This window comes from Lemur catta, chromosome 4 (assembly GCF_020740605.2).
Source record: "Lemur catta isolate mLemCat1 chromosome 4, mLemCat1.pri, whole genome shotgun sequence".
NCBI classification, from domain to species: domain Eukaryota; kingdom Metazoa; phylum Chordata; class Mammalia; order Primates; family Lemuridae; genus Lemur; species Lemur catta.
In genome coordinates, this window is record NC_059131.1 from 53,143,676 (window position 1) to 53,169,037 (window position 25,362).

General features: G+C 41.1%; 1 protein-coding gene across 1 annotated transcript; it reads right to left on the bottom strand.

The window, feature by feature from the left end:
• Positions 1-18,600: 18,600 nt before the first annotated feature.
• On the bottom strand, positions 18,601-24,840 carry BMP10 (bone morphogenetic protein 10). The gene is made up of 2 exons (XM_045548880.1): positions 24,281-24,840; positions 18,601-19,786 (listed from the first exon to the last, which is right to left on the bottom strand). Exons 1-2 carry the CDS (start codon positions 24,612-24,614, stop codon positions 18,849-18,851), a joined length of 1,272 nt encoding a protein of 423 aa, XP_045404836.1. The 5' UTR covers positions 24,615-24,840; the 3' UTR covers positions 18,601-18,848.
• Positions 24,841-25,362: the final 522 nt, after the last annotated feature.

Sequence of the window (25,362 nt, forward strand, 5' to 3'; positions counted from 1 at the left end):
TGCTTCAAGTTGTATCCTGTAACTTTTGTGCACCTTGTGCACATGGCCAATCCAGGGGAGCACATGGACCCCAATTTCAAGAACCCTGGAGTAAGTAGTGAAAGGGTTATGGTTTGGGAGTTCTCAACCCAATCCTGCATCGAAAACACTTTCTGATCTCAGAAGTTGATTTAGCCTCTCCAGCTTCAGCCTCCATGTGGAAAATAAGAGTGTTGAACTATTAAAAAATATATGACTTCTGAAGCCGTTTCCAGCTCTACAAATGTACAGATTTGTACACTTACAAGTTGGAAGAGGCCCTAAAATTATCTTGCCAATTACCTATCAAGCCCTTAAATTGGTCATTAGTAGAATCTTAAGGAAAGAGCAGCAAGTGTCGAGACCACTTAGGAAGAAAAATGAGAAACCAAGAAGGTCCACTGGAGAGTGTTTACTCAGAGACTCACAAGCGTACGGAAGCTTTGCCATGAGGTCACCTTCGCTTATCTCTGCAGTGCTGATGGAATATACACATCTGTCAGAATTCTTCCCCAGCATCTGCAAGTCAGCTGGAAGCCAAGTCACAAATAGGTCCACAATTAACCCTAGAAATAAGTGCCTGTGCTGCCTTATCTTCCTACCACCCTCATTTCTCTAGTGATGCGAAAGTGAAAATCCTCTGGAGCTAAGGGGGAGATTCCACAAGGAGCAGAATACACAAATGTTAAGCCAACTCTTTCTTTCTGGAGGAGGAGAAAAAAGAAGGCATGACTGTGGTGTGAACTGCCAAATTTAGAAGAGACAGCACTCCTCCAAGATTCACCTCAAAAGCTTTTCAAATGCTTACTGTGGAAAAGTCTTGTCAAGGATGGTCTCTTACTTTTAATCTGGAATTTCCTTCTCAGTGGTCACTGGAAAATTACAAATAGTGGGAATTTCATTTTGGCCTGTTCTGTGGAACTTTCATTGCCAAAGGAGACTGTGTCAGACAAACCATATTCAACAATGTGTGTGGTCCAACCCTGCTGTGCCAGCCCTGTTGGCCTTGGGGAAATTTCTTCGCCTTCACTGGGAATACACACCAGGGAGCTCCCTGAGAGCTCTTTGCTGAAGCCAGGCAGGGTTATGAGATGCGGCTTCCCCCTTTTATACCCAACAACTCATGTGTACACGCAAAAGAAAGATAAAATCAGCTCCATGCACAGTCTTATGAGAAAAGAATAGAAAAATGTCACAGAGAAGGGTGAACATAACATCAAACGTGGCCGAGGGTTTCAGTGAAGCTTCCTGCCTTTCCTTAGTAGTGCTATTAGCTGACATTTATTGCCAAGTACTTTGAATGCATCAACACATTTAATCCCCAAAATAAGTCTGTAAAGGTAATGCTTTTATTCTTTTCACTTGGCAAATGAGGCAACTCAAGCATAGAGAGGTGAATTAACTTTCCAAGGTAACGCAGGCATAAGTTGCAAAGCTGAAATTCAAAGCCAGACAGGGTGGCTCCAGCACCCAGGTTTTTACCCACTGAGCAACACCAGGAGCAGGGAGGAGGCAGGGCTGACTGACGGATAAGTACATGGCCATCTATAGTTCCCCAAAGCTTCATGGGCTAAGGAGACCTTCGTGCAGGGGTGGGGAACCTTTTCATGTTGGAAGGTAGCATTAATTTAGCTGTAATCAAATAAGGCTGCATTTAGGAAACTTCAATTAGATATACTTAAAAATCTATATTATTTTGTAAAAATCTAACTACAATGTACCTAATAACTTCAAAAAATGAAAACTATTTGCTAATTTTAAAGTTAACTAACATTTCAGTGACTACGTTGCGTCTGCTTTTTGTTGGAAAGCGTTTGAATATTTTTGCTTGCAGCATATAGGTATGCAGTTTCAGTTGATCCTCTAGATGGGTGTCATCATTTGTGACCTTAAGGGTGTCTTGATTTAGGTTAGGTAGGAGAATGTATTAATAGATTCACAGCAATAAGTGGTGGAAAAGCAAGAAAGCATTTTTCAGGCATGTTGCTGAAGGTATGGATATTCTACTGCATTTTTCCATATTTCAATTCAATCTTTCTTAGCATCAAACAATGACTTTAAAATGTCATCTACAGAGAGCTCAATCAGTTCTATCGTAGTTCTTTAGATGCCTTGGTGATACCAACTAGGTGAGGCTGAAATTCTAATTTGAGTGTGATGTCATGATTCTCAAAGTCAGTGAAACTTTCATGGTATTTTCCAATTAATAGATCTATAACAGCTGTGCATTATTCAAATGATTCACATATATATCATCCTGCTCAGCAATGACCTTTGCTAAATGGTGAAAATGTTCATCTGAAATCTCCTTTTGAAGAAGAAGTGTTTTGAAGAAAAGTTAGCTTTTTTCAAAATGCTTGGATTTTTTGCCACATATCATACATAGACTTAGTTTTACTTTCCAAAGAAATATTCAAGTTGTTTTGATTTGACATGATATCACACAGAAATAATCTATTCCTACAGAAATCTAATGTCAATAATTAACATTGCTGATTCTGTTCTTCATAAAATTTAACTATCTGTTCTTGCAGAGGTAAAATTTTGACTAACACCTGTCCCTGTGAGAGCCAATGCACTTTAGAAGGATATGGCAAATCCACACTGAATCCCTCATCATTTAACTTTAGTATATTACAAAACTGACCATGCCATATTGCATTTGCATGAATATAGTTATAATAAAAATACTTACAACTTGTTGTAAAGTGTCACTTGAAATAGTAGCTTTAGCACAGAGATTTTGCTGATGCAAGATACAATGAAAAGAAATGAGAACATCTGGATCTGTTAATACTTTTTTTACCTGCACAATAAATCCTTCAAGTTTTCCTGTCATGGTAGAAGGTACACCAACTGTACGTACACTCACTAAATTGACCAAATTCAGTCCAACTTCACAGCATTTATCTTGGAAATTGTTGAAGATATCTGTTCTGTTCTCAAGAGTGTCCAAAGCGAGTAAGTCTTTGTAGCAAAGAAAATCTTGTTATGACTCAACTGAAGTATAAAACCTGCACCAAGTCAGTAATATCAGTGGATTCATCCAAAGCAACTGAATAATATGTATTTTCCTTTTGAAGTATTGCATGAAGTTGTTCTGTTAAGTTGAAGGCTAATTCATGCTGCCGATCAGTTAGGGGTCTCCTTGAAAGAGGCAGTTGTTTGTACTTTGAAACGTTATCGGGGTCTAAGCATCCTACAGCTTTCACAATGCATTCTTTCACAATCTCTACAACACTGAATGGCTTCCTTTTTTCCCCTAGTATATAAGCTACTTTATAACTTGCTTCCATGGCATTATTTCCAGGTCTTATTGCTTCTTGAAAGAACTGTCTTTGCTTTTGCTTTTCATCTTTTAATTTCTGCAATACAACCTTTTGTGCCTCTCCCTCTAATTTAAAGTATTTATGGTCCTCATCAGTGTTATAATGCTGATGGGCATTGAATTTCTTTAATGTTGATATTGCAGTATCACAAAGCAAGAAATCATCTTCTCTTTAGCAGAAACAAGATAATACTGCAATTCCCAATCCTCATTAAAAAATCCATTTTCTTCCTTCAGCGTTCTCTTGGTCTTCTTTGACATGAAGGGCTGTTAAGCAGACAGAATTAAAAAGTACTGTTGAGCTGTGCTATTCACAAATTCCACTTCAGACAGAAACACAGTGCACCATTGCCAAAAGATGATAACAGACCGGTGTACTCAATCCCCATAAACTCTCACCAACCAGCCTGGTGTGCTAGTGGCACCAGTCAGGTGGGGGAAGTTAGAACTAAATTAAAGTGTAGCAGCCGTCAATTTAGCCCTTATGGCTTACTAATGTTCTAGTTGTGCTGGTCAGTCTGGGTGGATAATTTTGCTGAAACTTATTTATTCTTTGGTATTTTATATAAGTTCATTTAAAAAATAAAATACAAATATAAAAGACAAACAAAAATGTATAGTAAAAATAAAAGGATTTGTTCTATAAAATTTGGATTCAGTCAAAAGGCCAAACTTAAGGACCTAGAAGGCGACATGTGGCCTTAAGGCCGCAGGTTCCCCACCTCTGCCTTAGCGCTTTCTTTCCACACCTCTGGTCAGCTGAACAGGGAAGGTGCAAAACACTATCAACTACTAAAAATTTCAAGAATCCTTAACTTGCAAAAATGTGTCCAGGAGAATATGAAGATTTTTTTTCTTCTATTTCTGTTTTCTCTTCCTTCCCCACCCCAGCTCTTCTAATTTTGTTACTTTCCACATAGTCACAAACATTTGGCCAAATCAAATATATCTAATAACATCTACAATACCTAAATAGATGTACAGCCATTGGCACATACACACCCCCCAAAAAATTCCAAATATGTTTCATATTTTTGGAAGTGGTCATTTTTCCATTTTTTAATAGAATTGGCTTCAGAATTGAAAAGGAACTTAAAATTCATTTAGTCCAATAGGTATCAACTAGAAGCAATATCACTCTCCAAATAATTCTCTCAAGGGCTTTGGGTTTTTACAACGGTTGAGGGTGGGGTGGGGTGCTACTTGTATTTAGTGGGAAAGGGCAGGGATATTAAATATCATATAATGTGAGGGACAGTACCTCACAACAACAGCTTTTTCTGCCTAAAATGCCAATCGTGCTCCCATTGATAAACATGAACTCAAGTTCAAAACTTCCATTTTACAATTGGAAAACTGAGTCATAGAAAAATGGAGCACCTTAGAAAAATGAAGGTCACTTAGCTAGTTAATAGCACAGCCTGAAGTTGAATCTATATTTATATAGTTCTTAGAAAGGGCTCTGTGGATCACACAGTCCATAGAGGTCAAAACTATTTTGATAATAATATCAAGACAGAGAATACAGTGGAGTTTTCCAGAGGCCACATGATATATGATGATACTGTGTAATGAAATGTGTCAACATTTATAAGGTCTGTGAACAAATATTTTCCAAATGACAAATATATGATGTTACAGAATCATGCTTAGGTAAAAGATCCACTAAAAGTGTAAGAGGACCAATGGATTTTAATGTAACCAAATACAAAGAATTCATTGATAGGACTTAAGATTTCACTTTGCAATTAACATGTAAGAAACTATCATTCATTGAGTTTTAGTGTAGTATCAAAGAAGAATATCCACAATTATCTGAACAGGCTACTAAAATGTCTTCCTTTTTCAACTACAAATTCGTAGAAGGCCAAATTTTCTTCATATACTTTGACCAAAACAGAATGTTACAATGGATTAAATGTAAAACCAAACAGGAGAATCCAGATGTCTTCTATTAAGCCAGACATTGATCAGATTTACAAAATTGTAAAGCAATGCTAGTCTTCTCATAACATCAATTTTGATTTGGAAAATATATTTATATTCACAGAAATGTTATTTTTATCAATGTGCAATGAGTTGGTTAATTTTAAAATGAATTAATAAATGTATACTTGAATTTTTTCAGTTTTGATTCCTAGTATGGTAAATATCAATACATATAACCCACATACATACAAACTCTTTGAGGCCACTAATTTTAAGGGGATAAACGGGATCTGAGAATAACATATTTGAGAACTGCCGCACTACAACATACCCATATGGCTAAGTCTGATTCTCCAGGGTGAAACCAGGGAATCTATTTTTTAAACTACTTTTTAGATGACTCTGATGCAGATGCTAGCTTGAAAACCATTGAAACAGAGTACTTCTTTGTTGAAGAAAGTCCCATTCTAGTGTTGAGCTGTAGGAACAGTGCTAGGATCAAAGGCAGTTCATAACAGGCTTACTGGGGACTTCAAGGATGGTGTTGGCTCTATATCAACAAGGAGCAGACATAAATTAGCCAGAACTGGGGGACAAGGAAGCACCCAACCCAACTCCTAATCAGTCTTAACCAAGACAGGCAGGTGAGAGTCCAATGGGAGAATGAGCCTGAAAAGGAATGATTTGAGTTCTGGACGCTGTTGGCAGAGCCGTGGGCCTAGTGGGAAAAGCCAGGGTCCCAGACAGGAGGAATGTGATTGTCCCAGTGTTGGTACTAACCTCAAGGCCAAAGAGGGCAGAGAGGTAGCTTCTGAGCCAAACTTTACTCCAAGATGTGCATTATTTATACTTCCCAGAATGTAAACACTTTCTGAAATCAGATAGAAAAATTCAAAAACCTTTAAATTCTATATTTCTAGTTTATCTTAAAAATTGGAAGATCTGACACCCACAGGTTTGAACCTCAGTGTGGTAACAGTTGTCCAGAACTGTACAGCTGCTGCTTCCAACAGCTGGAGCTGGAGCCCTGCAGTGGTCCCCAGCCCCTGGGCCACCTCGCTTGTTTATGCTACTTGCCTGGTCCCTGGGGTTGCCATCCTTGCTCTAGGGAGCTCAACTAGAACTCTGGGACCCTTTGGTAGTCTAAGAATAAGACAGAGACTGTGGTTGTATCAGTTAACAAGAAGATGGCCACATAGGCTCAGAGTGGCATAGAAGAGTCTGTAATCTGGCCTTGGGACTTCAGTTGGTCTAACTTGCTTGGAGCACAAGGGTTAGAGGCAAACAGATCAATCTTCCCGTTACTGATTTTAAATTATTGTGCCAGTAACAGTGCTAGTAATATCTCTGAAAGGCTCAAATTAGCTGCAGGTGGTTGATTAACTGCATCTTTTTGGTTGGTATCAGAGTTCAGAATAATCCGTATTTTCCACTCAGTGTCTTTTTTTCACATCACATGTTGTGACCATGAAAACAGCAGTTATAATAAACCTCATAACATCTTCCATATGGAGTCTCTTGTTCTGTTGCTGACTTTTCTTATTTGGTCTTTGTTTGTCAAGCCAGTTAAGGAAAGCCACTTCCTAGAGTGTCAGCTGTGGATCCAAAAACATCTCCCAAAGATAAGCAGTTGTCATGGCAAAAAACAACAAACCTAAAGGTGATAGATCATGGGACTTGGTTACTGTACGCACTGTGTGAATCCACACTGCCTTCAACCTTGACTTAACTCCACACGCAGCTTTTCAACACCATGTCCTGGGTTGCATCAAAAGCACTTTGCTTCTCACTTTGCAACCCCTCAAGCAAATAACATTCTACCACATCACGTGGATCCCTACTTATTAAATAACATTGCTTGGCAGTATTTATTTGCCAAAATCTGGCTTTTGTTCAAATGTATCATAAAGTTCGGAAAATGCAGAATATAGTCTAGTAAGATCTGGAACTTTTTCTTTATTTTCTGCTTCATTAAAACAAAAAAGTATGGAGGCAGATCTTAGGCTAAACTTCACTAAAAACATCTTGGTTGCAAGAGGTTGCGTCCGGATACCAGAAGCCGAGAAAATTTAGGTCTCGTGATTAATCCTTTCACTGATTGATAAGATGACTTTAGTTACATAATTTTTCTGAGTCCTTTGTCTAAAGAGCAAGCATTCCAAATAAAGCTTTAAATTATACTAATAAATAAAAATAACTGAAGAAGACCTATAGCTTTAGCTTAAACACGTTGTTTAGCATCTTAGATCACCAAGTTTTAAAAATCTATCATGTTTTGACTTAAGAAAAATTGTTATCCTATTAACGAAATATTTACCATGCCTACAAATACTCCTCAAAACTTGATTTTTAGGTGACTACTAATTCACTTTTGAGTGAATTTTAATTTTCTTAGCCAAACTCTGATTGTTAAAATTAAGGAGAATGAGGAGGATGCCTGTCTTTCATGTCGAGTGCAGTAAGAGTTACTTCAAATGGTATCCCTCATTTGATACCATTTGAATCTGATATGTGTTTCCTATGTTTGGAGACGGGGCATAGAGGACTCAAGTCCAAGTCCCAACCAGGAAGTCTGAGGTCAAGAGAGAGCCGACAGACAGAGTCTGGCGGAGAAGTGAAAAGGGTCCATTGCTGAGCAGGGACTGACTTGCACTCTGGGCTGATCAGGGCGAGGAGCACAGGCATGTTTCCCATGGACCCTGCATGACAGTGTGCAGAAGAGAGGGATTCCATTCAGAGGTTTCTTGGATCCTATCTGTTGGAGTTTTTAAAGATGACTGAAAATTCATCAACACATCTCCCATGAGCAGGTGGGGTTTAATTCCCCTTCGCTTGAGTATGCACTGGCCTCAGTGACTCACTCCGACCACGTTGGATGTAGAGGAAGAGACACTGCCTGGCTTTTGAGGTTAGATAATAAAAGGCAATACGGAGTCTGCCTCTTTCTCTCTTCTTCTCTCAATCTCTCTCTCTCCCTCTCTCCCTCTGAACACAAAGTCTGGTTACTCTGAGGTAGCCCTGTGGAGAGAAACAGCATGGAGAAACCAGACAGAGATCCAAGCAGTCCCAACTCAGATGTCTTGGAGATGATGACACCACTGCCACCATCTGCCCGTATGAGATTCCAAGGAAGAATCTCCTAGATGAGCCAAACCAACCCCCAGATTTATGAGCCAAGTGAATGATTATTATTGTTCAAAGCCCTGTTTGGGTATGGTTTGTTACATAGTGGTAAGTAATGATAATGGGACCCCATCCAGCAAGACAGGCTAGACTAGAGTCATGATGGGACATTAGCACAGAAGAACCTGGGCTGCACTGCACGTTCCCTGGACGTTGCAGAAGGAGTAGCAACCAGCATTCAGGTCATAGGAGCCACAGATTGAGAGGTTTTCAAAGAACTCACTAGAGAAAGTAAAGCTTTAAACTTCTTCCAGGCCCAGATGGTATGACATTGGCCTAGGATCATTCTAGGAAGATATAGAAATAGAAAGCAATTTCCTGTTCCATCTTTTCTTCTTCCTTTGGCTATTTTATTAGGCCAGGCCTAATAAATGACAGTTACTTTGCCAACAAAACATTTTGATAATTTTGAGGTGGAGGAACTATTTCTAAGCATGATATGCAAAGCCAAGAAGCCACAAAGGAAAAGACTGACAGATTTGACTAAATAAAAATGTGGAATTTTTGAGTAGCAAAACATACTATTTTTAAAACTAAAATATAAGCAACAAAGTGAGAAAACCATCAATAACGTATAGCAAAGGATGAACTGTGCACGACATAACAGAATGTCAATAAATTGACTAGAAAAATATAAACAATGAGTAAAAGATGGGAAAAGTTTAGTGACAGAATAAAGACAACAAAGAAGTATGGTATTTAGGCCGGGCGCGGTGGCTCACGCCTGTAATCCTAGCACTCTGGGAGGCTGAGGCGGGTGGATCGCTCAAGGTCAGGAGTTTGAGACCAGCCTGAGCAAGACCCCGTCTCTACTAAAAATAGAAATAAAAAATTATCTGGACAACTAAAAAATACATATAGGAAAAAAAAAATTAACCGGGCATGGTGGCGCATGCCTGTAGTCCCAGCTACTCGGGAGGCTGAGGCAGTAGGATTGCTTCAGCCCAGGAGTTTGAGGTTGCTGTGAGCTAGGCTGACACCACCGCACTCACTCTAGCCCGGGCAACAAAGTGAGACTCTGTCTCAAAAAAAAAAAAAAAAGAAGTATGGTATTTAGCATCATAATACTTTCTTAGGACTGCTGTGACAACTTATTACAGCCTGAGAGGCCTTATCAATAGAAATTTATTGTCTCGAAGTTTCAGATGGTAGAAGTTCTAGATCGAGGTGTCCAGCCAGGCTGGATCCTTCTGAGGACTGTGAGGGAGAATCTGCCTTTCCTGTAGCTTCTGGCAGTTTGCTGGCAATCTTTGGTGCTCTTTGACTTGTAGAAGCATCACCCCAATCTCTGCCTTCATGTTCAATGGCATTCTCCCTGTGTTCATATCTGTCTCTGTGTCCAAATTTGCCCTTTTTAAAAGAACGCCCGTTATGTTGGGTTGGAGTCTACCCTGATAAATACATTTAAACTTGATTATCTCTGTGAAGATCCTGTTTCCAAATAAGGTCACATTCTAATGTATTGAGAACTAGGGCTTCAGCACATCTTTTGGGGGCGCACAATTCAACCCTTAATAACATCCATTAAGAAAAACAATAGTATGAAATATTGGAAACTGCATAAAAACAGCAATCTTGTCCACAGCTGATGGATTATAATTTGGTATAACGTGCTGAAAAGTCATTTGGTAGTATCTCTCAGAACTGTATAATTTAAATGTGCATAGCCTTTTCTCCAGCAATTTCATTTTTATGAATATAACACAGTCTAAAGTAGACAAAGTCAACATAAAAAAGAGAACTTTTGAGGGTACGATTTTCAGGGCTCAGAGTTGGAGAGACTCCCAGGAAAGATAATGGAAACATCGGCAAGATCAGTTGAATCCTCTGAAGTTCCAGGGAAACATGCCTCTTCCCCAGCGGGGCAGAGAAGAAGAGGAAAACATCTCAGGGCAGGAGCCAGGGAGAGGGAGGGGAGAGAGAGTCTGCAAAGACGCAGCTGGCCAGGATGCTGGAGGAGTCTTTGGGGCATGGGGAGGTCGGCCAGCAGTGCAGCCTCGTTCCTCCTTGGCCCACGGGCCGAGCATCCTGGTCTCACATCCAACACCTTCCAGGCTCCCAGCCTTGAGAGAAACTGCTGGGCAACCCTGACGATGGGCCATCAAGACTCAGAGAGCAGAGGAGTTCCCCAGGGTCTCAGCAGGGTTGTCCAGCCTGTGCATGTGACCCCAGTCTGTCCCTTCCCTCACTCCATCCATGTCTGTCTCTTAACCGCAAGGGGGTGCACATGTTGGGAAAGGACGGGAAGAGGGAATAGCTGACTTGCAGGGAGAAAATTCTGAAAGATGAAGTAGTGAAGGGCAGCTCAGAGGAGGAAAGGAAAGCAAGCTGGAGGAGCCCCTGCGGAGGGACAGAAGAACTGCCCAGGTTGGCTTGCCTGGGGCTGTGCAGGAGCCTGGGGCCTGAAACAAGAGGCCCACTTGGGGTCTCCTCGTTAAGGCTTGAGGATTTCCAGTTTGCTGACAGGCAGCCTTCATAAAGAAATGGATGTGAAAGTTTGATACTTTTGTGGGCTGAAGTAGAAGGCCTCTAGTGTGTCTTATTTTGCGGTCTTAAGTATCGGATAAGTGCTTGATTGTGGGAAGTGAGCTGCTTGGGTTCAAATCCAAGTTCCACCTTTGTCTGGCTGTACGATTCCTAATGCGTGCCCACTCCCACTGTGACTCAGTTTCTCCACATATAAAATGGGGATGATGGTGGTGAGGTATAACTACTATCTTGAGCATTTGCAGATTTAATGGTCAAGTGGATTTCAACCTCAAATCTCAAAGCTGCTCTTCAATGATGACTCCTGTTAGACTTGATTTGTGATCTGCTGAATAACCCTTTTAGGATGGAGGAACAAACTACTTCATCCTTCTGTGGGTCTCTCCACTCACGTAACCTGAGCAAGACTTGATGTAGGCTGCCAGATTTAGCAGATAAAAACCACCAACTCAATTTTTTTTTTTTTTTTTTGAGACAGAGTCTCACTCTGTTGCCCGGGCTAGAGTGAGTGCCATGGCATCAGCCTAGCTCACAGCAACCTCAAACTCCTGGGCTTAAGCTATCCTTCTGCCTCAGCCTCCCGAGTAGCTGGGACTACAGGCATGCACCACCATGCCCGGCTAATTTTTTTCTATATATATATTTTAGTTGGCCAGATAATTTCTTTCTATTTTTTTTAGTAGACACAGGGTCTCGCTCTTGCTCAGGCTGGTCTTGAACTCCTGACCTTGAACGATCCACCCGCCTCGGCCTCCCAGAGTGCTAGGATTACAGGCGTGAGCCACTGTGCCTGGCCCACCAACTCAATTTGAATGTCAGGTATTCATTCTGACAACGAACATTTCTTAGTATAAGTATATCCCGTGCAATATTTGAGACATATTCATATTGAACAAATTATTCATTGTTTGTCTTAGTTTCAAATTTAACTGGGCATCCTGTAGTTTCTCCAGCAACTTGATGCTTGACCCTAACTGCACAAGGCAGGGGAGCCTGGCCCTTGGGAGCTAGAAGGCAACAATGTGACTCAGGCATGTTCTGTAATTGTGCTTTGCCAGGAACTTTTTAAAAAAGCGAAAAACCCCAAAGATCACAACATGTGACAGTTGCAGCAAAAGACGTAACAGGAGCTGGTCTCATGTAAATATTACGTTAATTAAAACAGATGCATAAACAAAGTTGTGCAGGGGGCTGCTTTTTGTTCTGGCTGGGTTTCCTAATATAGTAACTTGGTTCCCATCCTGTTAGCACTCTTTCCTTATCAAACACTGAACTGGGGCATAAGGAAGTTTAAATTACCAGCGATTGGAGATCCGTTTTCTAAACACTTGAAACAGATGGTTTATTGCCTGAAAAGCGTGCTTCTTTTCGGGGAATAGAGTGTTGAGCTTGGTTCTTTCAGGTTGTTGCAGCTCGTTTATTAACATGGGTTTGCCACGCTGATGAACACTTTCCCTTCGCCTCTGTTCCTTCCATCGGAATTTGCCTAGTGGGCAAAGACCTCGTTTCTAATGCTGCCTGCTTGCATCTTAGATACTGCATTGAGCCTAGTTACTCCCCCATAGAGCTTCTAGGAGCTTCAGAAAAAGAGCAATATCATGCAGAAGATTTTTTAAAATGAATGTCACTTGAGAGTCTACAATGGATAAAGTTGGACGCCACCAGCTGAGCACAGGAGGGAGCTTAACAAAAAGAGAATGTGTTTTTTGCCTATTTTGGGGGGCGGGGCGGGGAGGAGTGCCTAGGGTCCAAATTCAGGATCATATGTCGCATTCAGTTGTCCTGTCTCTTTAGTATCTTTTAATATATAACAGTTCCTCAATTTTTCTTTGCGTTCCATTCACTTTTTATTTAAAGAGTACAGTCCATTTTGTAGAATTCCTCAAATAGGTTCATCTGATGTTGCCTTATAATTGGTAAGGTCATGTGACACATTTTCAGCAGGAATACTAATAAGGCTTAGAACTAGATTTTCTAAAATGCTGCCACGCTGTGCAAGGAATTTGGCCCAGGTGTTCTGTGGCTGAAAATTTTCTACTGGACCCTGACGTGACAGTGGTGCTTCAAGTCTCCCATCAGAGAATCTTTTTCTGAACGGAGTGGCCTAAATTTTTTAAAAGATTCTCACAATCACACTTGAGTAAAAATGGATTGAGGTGTCCATGTATTTCAGGGCCTTGTTCTTGGGATGAGCTGAGCTACTTTGGGTCTGTGTGAATGGTCCGAGCAAGGTTCAGAGAGGGCAGGAACTGTTTCTTGTAACCTGACAGTTTGGGAGAGTGAGTTGGCAGATAACCACATAATCCATTTATAACCACCCAAGTTAACAAGATCTCACCTTCTCCAAATAGGCCCCTTATTTACAAATAGTCACTTCTGTGCAAAAGTGGGCTCTCATCCGTGTGACCAGAGTCACACTCAGCAATCTCATGGCATTATTGTCCCACAGTGCCCCAAAGAGCGATTAGCATTAGGAACATTATTAGAACATGTAACATATTGTTAAATGTGTAATATGAGCTTTGAAAATAATTTTTCTCTTACTTTGTAAACAAACCACCCCCAGAAGAACTTGCAGCCCCGTGTCTGCCCAACGCTGTGTCAGCAGAAAAGCAACCCCAGAACAAGGCGTCTGGACCAGTGTGGCCTGGTTGTGCTCAGGCCCGGCCACGTGTGGAGAATGGCTCCAGACCCCACACTGGGAGAGGCATCCATGAATGAAATTATTCATAGAAGAGAATGAACAAGTTGCTGAAGAATTCAAAATCAAGTTACAAGAATGGCTTTTCAGGCCTCTTAATCCAGCCCTGGGCTGTTTGGGTTCTCAGGTTCTGTCTCTCCGCGGCTACAACACTGTCTCACCCTGTGAGTGGTCACCGGGGGATAGGGGCTGGACTCCCTGCTGATGCACTTGCCAGACACAGCCCGCCGGCCGGAGCATCAGAGGATGCGCCTCGAGAGGGATGCAGGCTGACGGTCTGATGGGAGAAATTTTATTCTTCCTAGTGCTGTCCCTGCGCCCTTCAAATCCCACATTCTGCCCTGAGAATGAACTTCCTTCCAGAACAGGCAGCAGTGTCTGTCTATTGACCAGGCCTGTCACCCCTAATCTGCCTCATTCAGAATTCAAAGAAGAAATATTGTCCAGTTGTTGACAAAGAGGAGCCAGTTTGGGTTTCTGAGTATGTCTGTGGCATTTGTGGGATTTACACAAAGTCATGTAAAATGGGAGAACCACGTGACAACTGAATCCCACTGTCTAGTGTGATCACTTAGAAGCTCAAAACAACTTACTGTTTCTTCAGGCCATTCTTTACTAATGTCGGTTTTTATTCCATCTGGATATAACATGAAGAAGCAGAAACATTAAAAAAAAGAGCATGGGGTGCAAAAAACTATTTCATCTCAAGGAAAAATAAGCTGCAAATAATTATCACCAAAATAATTTTTCCATTTTATTTAACAAGACAACTTTGAATGTACACATTTAGCTTATGAACACAGGGTAAAACATTTATTTCCACCTTCCTTTTAGTCCTGTAATCACTACATCAATCTGGCGAACAAAGAATAGGTTTTACCCAAGAATGTGAAGGAGCTGATTCGGTGTGTTCGTGGTAAGAGCTGATTTCCCACATCCGCGGTTGCTTGTTAGGTGGACACTAGCTAACTGGTCACCCCACCACTGTCAGGCCAGGCGCTCACAAAACCAGTGCTCATGTGTGGCAGAAACATGTGGGTCACAACAAACAGTCATTCCTTGATGGAGTTATTAGCTTATGAAGAAAACATGTCCACATGCAGAAACACCTTTTTATGCTGCTAGTGCACAGTGCTATCTACCTTCCTTCCACTTAATATATGAAAGCAAATGTCCTTTTTGGGAAGCAAAAAATGCAGAATCAGGGTAGCACTTCCTTTTTCACCACATGTGAGCTTGCACAACTGCAAAGAGCTAAGGACGACCCACAGTGACTCTGGGAAGAGATCTACAGTCCTTAAAAAGAGCCACATCCCTTCTTCTGTGTTAGAAACTCACTGCAAATGGTTTTGCCAAAACACTGCTGGACTTCATGGTTTGTTGAAAATCCAGTAAGAAGTAACATGTAAAATTCCTTTTAGAATATCTTTTACTTGAAGAATATAAATCCTAAAGAATACTAAAACATTTAGTAATAGATGTAGGAAAAGTTTTTATCATTAATTTCCCAGACCAAAAATTATACACCAGGAATGAATTAGGCACTTCGAAGCTGACTCTTTTGGAAATCACTAAATTAACACTTTTGACACTTACAGAGTAATTGGTCCAGATACAAACAGATTTGTCCAATTGGATCTCTGAATTGGTGGGTCGGTGAAGGCCATAGATACATTCAGAGTACTTGCTTTGGGAGATTAAAAGAGCTAATCAACACTGCTTCTGCTCACTGAATAGCAGTCATATTCCCTCATAGCCTGACAATATTTGCTTCTCATCATAACATCACTTCATGGAACTTCATGACAATTTATTGGTGAAATATTTTCTGGAACATCTACACTTCAGTTAAAACTCTACTATTTACAAATCAGTAAATATATGAAGGGGCTCACAGCATGCCTACAAGACACAAATATACAAAATTATGGCAAGCTTATGGCAAGACTCCTTAAAATAACAGAATATTTTGATGCAAAAAGAGAAAGGGATGAAAATACAGACTATCTATTGCGAGTGGGCTATACTCTGAGGAAGCATTCTATTTGAAAAGCACAGAAGACTATTTTATCTGAGAGGGAAGCAAAGACATAAAAATAAAATATTTGGTATTCTACATTATATTACAAAAATAAATATATCCATCAATAAATAGTAGGAAGCCTAGAAACTTTTACATGAATATTTTGATTGTTGCCTGCCCAAGTCCCTCTGCTAAAATTTTCCTCAAGAGTCATAAGAGTCATTTAGGTTTATCAACTTCAATGATGATAATTCTGCCATAAAAGTGTAAAAAAAAAAAAAGATTGGCGTGGGACATAGCAGAAGGTCTATGACCAGAGGAGACATTAGGAAGCTCTACTTTCCTAAAGATCTGGCAGTTTTATAGCTTCCTCTCCACGCAGTGAAGCGGAAGCGTTGCAGGTGCTGCCGGAGGCTTGCAGGAGCAGGGAGAACTCCTCTAAGGTTTATGCCTTTTCACTTTTTGATAAGAAGAAAGCAGCAACAACAACAACAAAATACAAGTAGCAACATTTTGAATGACCGATATGTGGCTTTCTGCACTCCTTTCCATAGGGAAGAAGAAAATCACAGAAATGCAGCTTTACATCTGGACTGATAACAGAGAAAGAGCTATTTATATGCAGCCTAATCACCGACAGCCCAGATGTGCACATCTCTCTAACAGAATAGCGACTGTAAGTGCTCGAGACAAGGTTTCTGCAGAAGCCTGGTGAAGCCAGCAGTGTGCACGGTGGAAAGCCAGAGCTGGCACATCCTTAGCTTCTAATATCAGTGTGCTAATGTCAGCAGTGTGCTGCAGCCAGTGCATGGCTCCTGAGAGCTCACTAAGTTTTTGGGACTTCTGCAAGCAAGTTGGCATCACATTGGAAGCTTGAAACAGGCATTTACATCATTGAAATCCACAAATCAAGGCTTTTTCCCACCCCAAGTTGCCGATTGTAAGGCATTTACCAGCAGACCACTCTGTTATATATTTTAAACATAAAGAAAATTTTGTTCAATTTTTATCTAACCAGAATTATCCTGGTCAGCTGAGGTTTTACTTTATATGTCCTTTAAAAAGGACAAGAAGTACCATGGAGTCTGTGAGTACACATTGTGCACTATGCAGTATAAAGGATGCACCACATTCCACTGAGAGCGCAAAACATAACAATCCAAAGCCAGCCATGCAGATGCACAGACATCTGGGCACTCAGGTACATCGTGTTAAGTGGAGGCTATTCCACGTAGGAGTGATTCTGAGTTGCATGGCCTTCTCAAATTATCAATCATTGCAGACCCACTGATGACCCAAATATCACTCTTCCAGGGGCAATGAATTCCCTAGGATTTGCTCTCTGGATGCCAGCGGACAATAAATTTATGGAGCTGAGGTCCAAATTTGGCAATAAGCTATTTTGAAATAGCTTTCCTTGCCTCTGCTGTCTAGTGCAGTATGAGTTTATGACCTTAAGAGGTTTGGTAAAGGGAGGCTGATAGTTTCTCAGACTTCTTAAGGAAGCTTTCCTTAAGGTGAGCAGGGTGAGTGAGGACAATGTACTGGAAATCACACTCCCAAGTCTGGTGTGAACCTCCATGTGGTTTAGGAACTGCTGTGCTCTGGTTCCTCCTGCACAAACCAGGGATGTGCTAGGGGGTGGGGGAAGGATGGTGGAGGTGGAGACTGGAGCCGCAGTCTCTATGTCCTTCCAACCTGCCACCTGCTGGGCAGACCCACCAGACCGTTCCTGTGAGGAACACTTCCCAGCCCCTCAGTCCTGGCCGGTTGCAAAATGGGAAGATGCAAACTGAGAAGATGGGAGGGTTACTAGGTTTCTACCATGGAGCAAAGCAGATTTCAAAATTCAGGCTTAGCTTTCAAGTCATTTGCTTGGGTGTTTCTTCATTACTTTGTTTATTTAAATTGGACTCTGGTTCTCTTTTTCTAATACTTAAGTATTTCTGATAAACAAAATATTTCGTAAAGGATATCATTAAAATAAAATCAAATTTAATATCAAGGGAAATTTAGAAATTAGGACACTAACTACTTTCACCCTGAGAACATGGGCTTTTAGGAGTCTCTTTGCAGCCCAGAGTACAGGCAATGAGGGCCAAGGAAGACAGGGGACACGGGGACAGGAGAAGGATGTGAGGCACCAGGGTAAAGAAGAAAGAAGGGAGGAAGAAGAGGGAGAAGAGTAAGGCAGAGGTGGGGAAAATATTAACAAGTGAAGAAAAATATTAAGAAGTGAAGAGTCCAACAAACAGTTCCCTTCTGACTTTCCTCCTCTTGGTGTTTGATAATTTATTTTGTCCAGAAGATTTAATTCTCCATTTAGCCCTACTTGTGATTTTACAGACACATCTGAGGATAGCATCCGTATTCTTTCCCCTTCTCCCCTTTAAATACATCCTATCCTTCTACCCTTGGCAACAGTAACAGCCTACACCCAAGGTTGTGCTGTCCTATTGTCTCCCGATCACCTTTCATCCTGAAGTCCCTCCTGTTTTACTGTCTGGGCCAGGAACTGCCCTCTGGAGGCGTTGGTCCCCCATGGGCTCATTCTTTGCTATTGTACCTCTTAAGGCCTTTTGAAGCCGTTTGGTTTCTGTATGGAATAAGCCCTCCCTTCAGGCAAACTTTACCAGGTCCAGCTGCTCTGAGCAACAGCAGAAACTCAACTGACAAAAGCTACACTTAATTTCCAGGGTACTTAAGAAATGTAATACTTCCTAGGATGGTTAAAGTCCTGATTCAAACTATCTTGTCGTAAATCCTACTCAGAGAAGAGGTAACTGTGAACATACCACTGGCCTTTCATATATGCACACTGAGTGAGTCATGCATGTGTGTGAGTATAATCTGCCTCTATAGGACCAAGAGATTTGCTTAGGTTCTTGTATGTGCACATACACATACAAAAATGTCTTTCAACACTGCATTTTGCTTAGGGGTTGTTTTCAAAAGGACATGGAGTTGGCATTGCCAAGAAACGGCAAGAACAAAGAGAAACAGATTGGAAGGGACTAGAGTGGATAGCAAAATATGCATTTCCTACAACAAACTGACCTGCCCATTTCCCTCCAGCAGCAAGCCTCTGTTTTCTGTACACGCTTATTAAATAATCTCATTAAATAGGAACACCAAATATACACATTTACAGTTATTAAATAAGCCACAGGACTCCTCTTCTATCTACAGCCACATTCAGAGACGGCCATGCCTTCGTATTTAAACTTGTAGGTGACAACACCTTTGTCTAAATAGAGGATGGAGATGGGCTCTAGCTTTGTGGGCACACAGCAGGCTTTGGAAGCCTTCTGGGAATTCTTGAGGTGGACCAAGGCCTGGATAATCGCATGCTTTGTAGGGGTGAGGTGCTCTGCCAGGGGGTAGTTACAGACACCACGGCATTCATAGGCTTCGTATCCGGGCGGCGCGATGATCCAGGAGTCCCACCCAATCTCCTTGAAGTCGATGTAGAGCGGGGTCCTCTTGCAGTAGTTCCCTTTGGCGTTCCTTCTGATGCGCGCGGTGGAGTCATAGATGATGTTCGACCTCATCTGCAACAAAGCCTCTTCCCCAGGTCCGCTGGAAAAGCCGTCCAGGCCCAGGTTGTCCAGCTCTGGAAGTTGCTCATGGGCGATCATTTCATTCAATTCCTCCTTCCGCTCCTTTTCGCTGCTTTGGTCGTCAGAAAACACGATGAGCAAAGGGTTATGTTTATTCTGGGCTCTGGTGTCTATTTCCAGTCGTCCTCTGCTGGCATCCTCAGCTTCGTCGCGTCTGCTCTCGATGTGGACCTCCAGCTGGTGGGTGGATGAGCCTGCCTTTTGCCAGCGGCTCACGGCATGTGTGACGTCAAAAGCCTCCCACTCGCTGTTGGTCCCAAAGACCTCCTCGGACACCAAGACCTGCATCTTTCTTTCGCCCTCGTCCCCTCTGCTCTCTAGTACTTCAAAAATGGTAATTTTCCGGTCCACCCCGTCATACATCAAGCGATCTCTTTGCACCAGCGTGTACAACCTGAGTTCAGCCATGACGACCTCTTCGTGGTGAGGAATGGACACGTTGAAGAGGAGAGGGTATTTTCGGAGCCCATTAAAACTGGCTGGTTGGGAAAACAGATCTGGAAAAAAAAGAGAGAGAGAGAGATTTGCCAAAGTCAGAGTTGCAGTTTGAGAGAAAAACAGACGCTTATTTATGTAACAAGAGGGCCTGCCCCTGCGGGAAGCTTAATATAGAGAGAACGAGAGGAGAGGATCAATGAAAACAAACACAATGTCAGCATTCTGTGACACAGAAAACACTGAAAGGTCACTGGTAGAATGCCCAACTGAGCTAAGCTGCCAAGACCAAAATGGAAAATGAGAGCTAATGACTGGGTTAAAACTCACCCAGCCTTGCTTGAGTAGCTTATCAGCCACAGAATTACAGAACTGAGAGGGAACTTGGAAATTTTATGGACAAGTCCCTAATTTTTCTAACCATTGAAGAGCTATCAAATGGGACATGTGGAGGTTGTTCTTTTCCTGAAGCTTTTCAGGGATGAGGACTCCATGACTTTTCATATTTGTATTTGTAATGAGTGAATGGGTGGAAATCCCACACAATTGGCTGGGCACTAGTCTTCCTTCAAGAACGCTATTTAGACCAGGGGTTGATAAACTATAGCCCATAAGCCAAACTGTGCCTGCCACCTGTTCTTAGAAATAACTTTTTATTGGAACACAGCCCCATCCATTTTTTTTGTATTGTCCATGGCTACTTCTGCACTGCAATGGCCCAGTTAAATGTCACAACAGAGAACCTATGGTCTGCAAGCCTAAAGTATCTACTATCCCTCTGGCCCTTTATAGAAAAAGTTTGCTGACCCTTGCTCTAGGCAACAAAGCCTGACAAGGTCAATAAGACAGCCGTAAACCAAAAGGATCACAGCAGTTGACTTTTGGTTGTGTGGTCTTCTATAAGGAGGAATGGGAGAAATGAAACTTGGGGCTAGATTGGTTGCCTTAGTCTTGTGCCCTCTAGTACCCGGCATGGAGTTTGGCACATTCAAATGGTTCAAGAATGTTTATGAAACAACTTTTTAATGGTCATTTAGTCTCTTAGTAGCACACCTCCAATATTATCATCTTCACGTCCTGTCTGAGAATTTTACAGTGAGCACAAAGCTCCTATACATGTGCCTCAGGTAATATGTGTCTATAAGGAATCCCTGAGGGCATTTTCCATCAGATTATCCAAGGGTTTCATGACACTAAAAATGCAATTGATGGGTTCTCTGTCCTCTCATTGTTAGCAGCATTTCCCCATTATATACCTAATTAATGATTTCAGTGGGGTCCCTGTTCCAGATTACAATCTTTTAATATTTTTCTTTAACTTGATCTGATCATTTCACACTTATTACCTCTTTTAGACTGTCCTAAGCAACATGATTCATGAAAGAGGGGGGGGGTATTGATGTCATACTTATGTGCATTTTTTTAAATCTACATTAATAAAAATATAGAAGGATTTCACATGATTCATAGCTTCCTCTAGGTACCACCTAAAATCATCTTACACATTGCCAGTGGGAAATACTGACTATGGAATGAATTTAAACTCACTGGCATGCCTTTCAAAACCAAAGATGTACAAGTTTTAACCTCCTTATCCAGCCATAGTTTCCATTCATGCTCTACAGTACTTGGAACATTCCAATTGTTCAATTCATATTTGTTGAACAATTAAATGGTTTTCCAACTCCTCCTGTTTCAAGTACACTGATATCTTTACCACTTGCCAAAATATTCCTTTTTTTTTTTCTTGTACTTTGCACCTTTGGATATGTTCTTCTGACCCTTGGAAAGTCCTCTCACCTCACCCCCTCCTTTCCAGCTCTGCCCTCTCCCTGTGAGACTCTCCCTTCCTCACTTCTCTACCTGAAAGTTCACTCCTCTCCAAGTCGCATAAGCGCTTACTCTCTGTATCTCTCCTTTGACCCTGTCATTTACATCCTTGTATTTCACTTGTCTATTTATGAATGGATCTTCCCAACTAGATTATCATCATCCTGGTGATAGTTACCATGGCTCACTTCCTTCTATATCTCTGTCCTACCATGATGCCTTAAACAGAGGCAGTGCCTTAAAAATATTGATTAGTTTGTAATTCTGGGGACCAGACCAAATTAATTTATGGGCATGGCATATATTCTTACTATATCATTGACCTCTTGGGTAAGAAAGAAAAGTAGCTTGGGAGTTGTCCTCCCGCGATAAGAATCGAGGAGACTTGACTCTTCTTGGACAGGGAAAATGAGAAGACCAGAAGTGGGGAAGTGTGATGATTGCTCCAGTCATGAGAAAAGTATAGAATAAAAGCTCACTGTGGTGGGAGAAAGGAATTACAAAAGCAAACAAGGAAAACTTCTGATGGTAATAGATATGTTCACTGTCTTCAATGTGGTGATGGTTTCAATGGATGGTTTCACATGTCAAACCCTATCAAATTAAACACTTTAAATATGTGTGACTTTATATATGTCAGTTACACCTTAATAAAGCTGTTTAAAAAAGTAAGTTCACTGTGAAGTTCTGAGCATGTGCAAATTCAGTAAGCAATAGATGGAGGAATTCTATTTCAGGGCAAGAGAACTAATGTTTTTTCACAAATTTCACATGCCAGGTGCCTTGCAAGCATGGTCTTATTTGGTTCTCACAATGGTTCCATAATGTAGGCATTGATCTTCTGTTTATTTTGCACTAGAAGAAATCGAGCCTTGATGCAGAGAACTGACTTCCCCAGATGACAAGGGGAAGATGAAGCAGTGCTAGGAATTGAGTGCATGCTTTTCCCGCTTTGAGGGTGGCACTGGTTTTCCCCAAATGAGTTAGATTTGGGGTTTATTTTATTTTATTTTTTTTGGCCTTTGTTTCCTAGGAAGCTGCCCTGAACAGACCGAAAGGGTCAGAAGAGAGACAATAGCCGGACAAGACTTGTGCAAAGATTTCTGTCCTCAGGCTGCCTGTTTCCACCCTTGAACTGGCAGAGGTTGCCCAGTGAGAGGTGCAGACAGCTGGTTTGTCCATATGTTCCTGCCCTCACTGACCTCCAGTAATAACAAGCACCATAAACTCTACACCATGGCCCAGATCATCCCAATCCTCCATAAGAAAAGTGAGAACTGAAAACGGTTCTGTTTTCCCAGGGGATGCAAACAACATTTTCCCGCCCACACCCTGAGCCAGACACTTTGGGCTCAGTGCTGAGAAGTATTAGGGAGGGTTCCCACTGGAAGAGGTTGTTCAGTTTTAATTCAGACTCACCTCCAAAATAAATATGTAGTCTCAGCTTGCCAATTCCATTAGATATATGTTACCAAATAGAAATTTTGGCAGTCAACTAAATGTTAAAGGCAAGTAATATCTTAGAGATGAAATACCTACTCAACATTTACTCCAGTGCCTAGAACATTAAGTAACTCATTAATAATCACTAAAGTTTGTCCAGCACTTCACAGCAAATGGGGTGGTTTTTTATCAGTAACTTCTTTTGAACACTATGCTGTGTAGGTATGATTAGCCCCATTTTACAGATGAAATTGAGACTCAGAGAAATAAAACTAATTATCCACAACTACTAAGTCAACCAACTTTCAAAATTCCAAATCCTAAGCTATTTCTTCCACTGCCTTTCTGCTTTCAAGAACATCTGGCAAACATCAATAAAAAAAAAAAAAAAACTTCTTTATACCTGGTTAATGACCATAGAAGCATAATTGATAAACATTAAAGAATTTATTTCTTTGGACTCATAGCCTCTACTATAACCTAGATATCAGATTCTTTTTTAAAAATTGCCTACTAGCACCTTATTAAGCAAAGGATTACTTTGCTAGTTCATTCAATTTTGTTACTGAATTTAAAAATCTGAGGGAGGAAGACACACTTTTCTCACCAATAATTTAAAGCTTGTGCATTGCTCTTCATAAAGGCAGTAATCATAAGCTGGACTATTAACAGTCCATGCACACTTCCTGGAAACTATAAACAGTGCTTCAAGGATGCACATGACACATCAAACACAACACAACTTTAAGAAGAATCTCTAACATATTTCCATCCTCTTTGGCTATTCCTAAAATAAGGTTACAAAACAGAAACTCATCCAAAGTTTGAACAAAATACAAATCACACTTGCTAGTTTTTCAAAATCATTTTTATCATTTTCATTCTATGCAGAAGTTGACAAATTTTGTAGTCAATTAACAGCCAAAATGGAAATTGAGGCCTGTCTGGAAAATGGCAGACGAAGATACTACAATAGACCAACATTAATTCTTTACATTCCTTGGTGCCCAAATCAAAATTTTAAAAAGACCTAATTATGATGTCAAAATGATAGACATTTTGTGGCTTTGGATTAAAGATGTTTTTGAGTATCTTCTGAGATTCTGAAGTGACCGTATAGTTGGTATAGATCAAAATGCGCATTGATTTTGTGTATCTGTGTGTACACACACCCTTACACAGATACACGCGCCCTTTTCTATCTAGATCATTCCCACGCATTCTAAGATTACTCTTCTTGAAAAAGAGCCAAGACAAATTTCATCAGAGAAATGTAAACTTACCTTCATTCTTGAAACTCCTGATGATGTTGGCAGAGGGCATGGAGGTCCGATCTGTTGCGAATTTGTTGTAGAGTTCCAGCATGTACTCCGGTGGGTCAACCTTGGCCGAATCCTGCATGGGGATGTCAGACAGGTTCAATGTCTTCAGAAACTCATCCTTCATGCTCTGCAGCAGTGTGTTAAAGTCGACACCATCTTGCTCTGAGAAGACATCATCAAAGAGGGGCATATCTTCTTCCAGAGGCGACTGCTCAAGGCTCATGATGGGGCTGCCAGAAACTGAGTGAGCCACCAGGCAGAAAAGAGCACACAGCCGCAGGACTGGGGAACCCATGGCTCCGCTCGAGCCCCCAGGCCAACCCAGGAAGGTTTAGCGCTCCTGGGCTCTAAGTGGCAGTTTTATCTTGCGGAGCGTTAATGTCTCCTGTCACTGGAGACAAGTTTGGAAACTCTTTCTCTCTCTCCCTCCCCCTACCCACTCTTCCTCTACCCCCAAAAGTCAGGTTGCAGTAATTGGATAACAAAATCCCCTATAGGGGCCTAGCCTTTCTTATCTCCCTAGTGTAAACTTGTGCACCAGATTTTGTTTCTATCTTGCAATTCCTATTTCTTTTAATGAGCATTTTGTAAACATTTCCACATTCTGACACTGGTTGAGAGATAGGACAATTTTCTCCTCTGGAAGGATCTGCTTCTCTCCCTTTTAATTCACTTCCTTTCGGCAGGAATGCCCAAATTCTGCTCTTACGGAGTTCAGTTTCACATACGTATATAATAGGTATTAAGAATCAATATAATACACATCAATGATGACACATACTAATTTGAGTGATAAGACTTACATCCTTAAATAAACATTTCTGAAGACAGACAAAATATCCAGCATCCCCAAATTAATAGATATAAATGAATTTATATAAATTTTTAGAAGTGTACATTTAAGAAACAGGAAAATAACAAACTTCATGATCGATAGCCTTTTTCCTACAGACTTAATCTAGCTAAAATGGTTTTTGAGAAATAGGGCAAGTGCTTGGCAACTAAAATGCATTAGGTGCTTCCTACAAACAGGCATTGTACTG

Bases quoted from the DNA above. Each gene is read 5' to 3' on its own strand.
- BMP10 (XM_045548880.1), bottom strand. From the start codon at position 24,614: ATGGGTTCCCCAGTCCTGCGGCTGTGTGCTCTTTTCTGCCTGGTGGCT. The intron at 19,787-24,280 runs GTAAGTTTACAT...TTTTTTTTCCAG, and splicing joins CAGGAGTTTCAAGAATGAAG to ATCTGTTTTCCCAACCAGCC.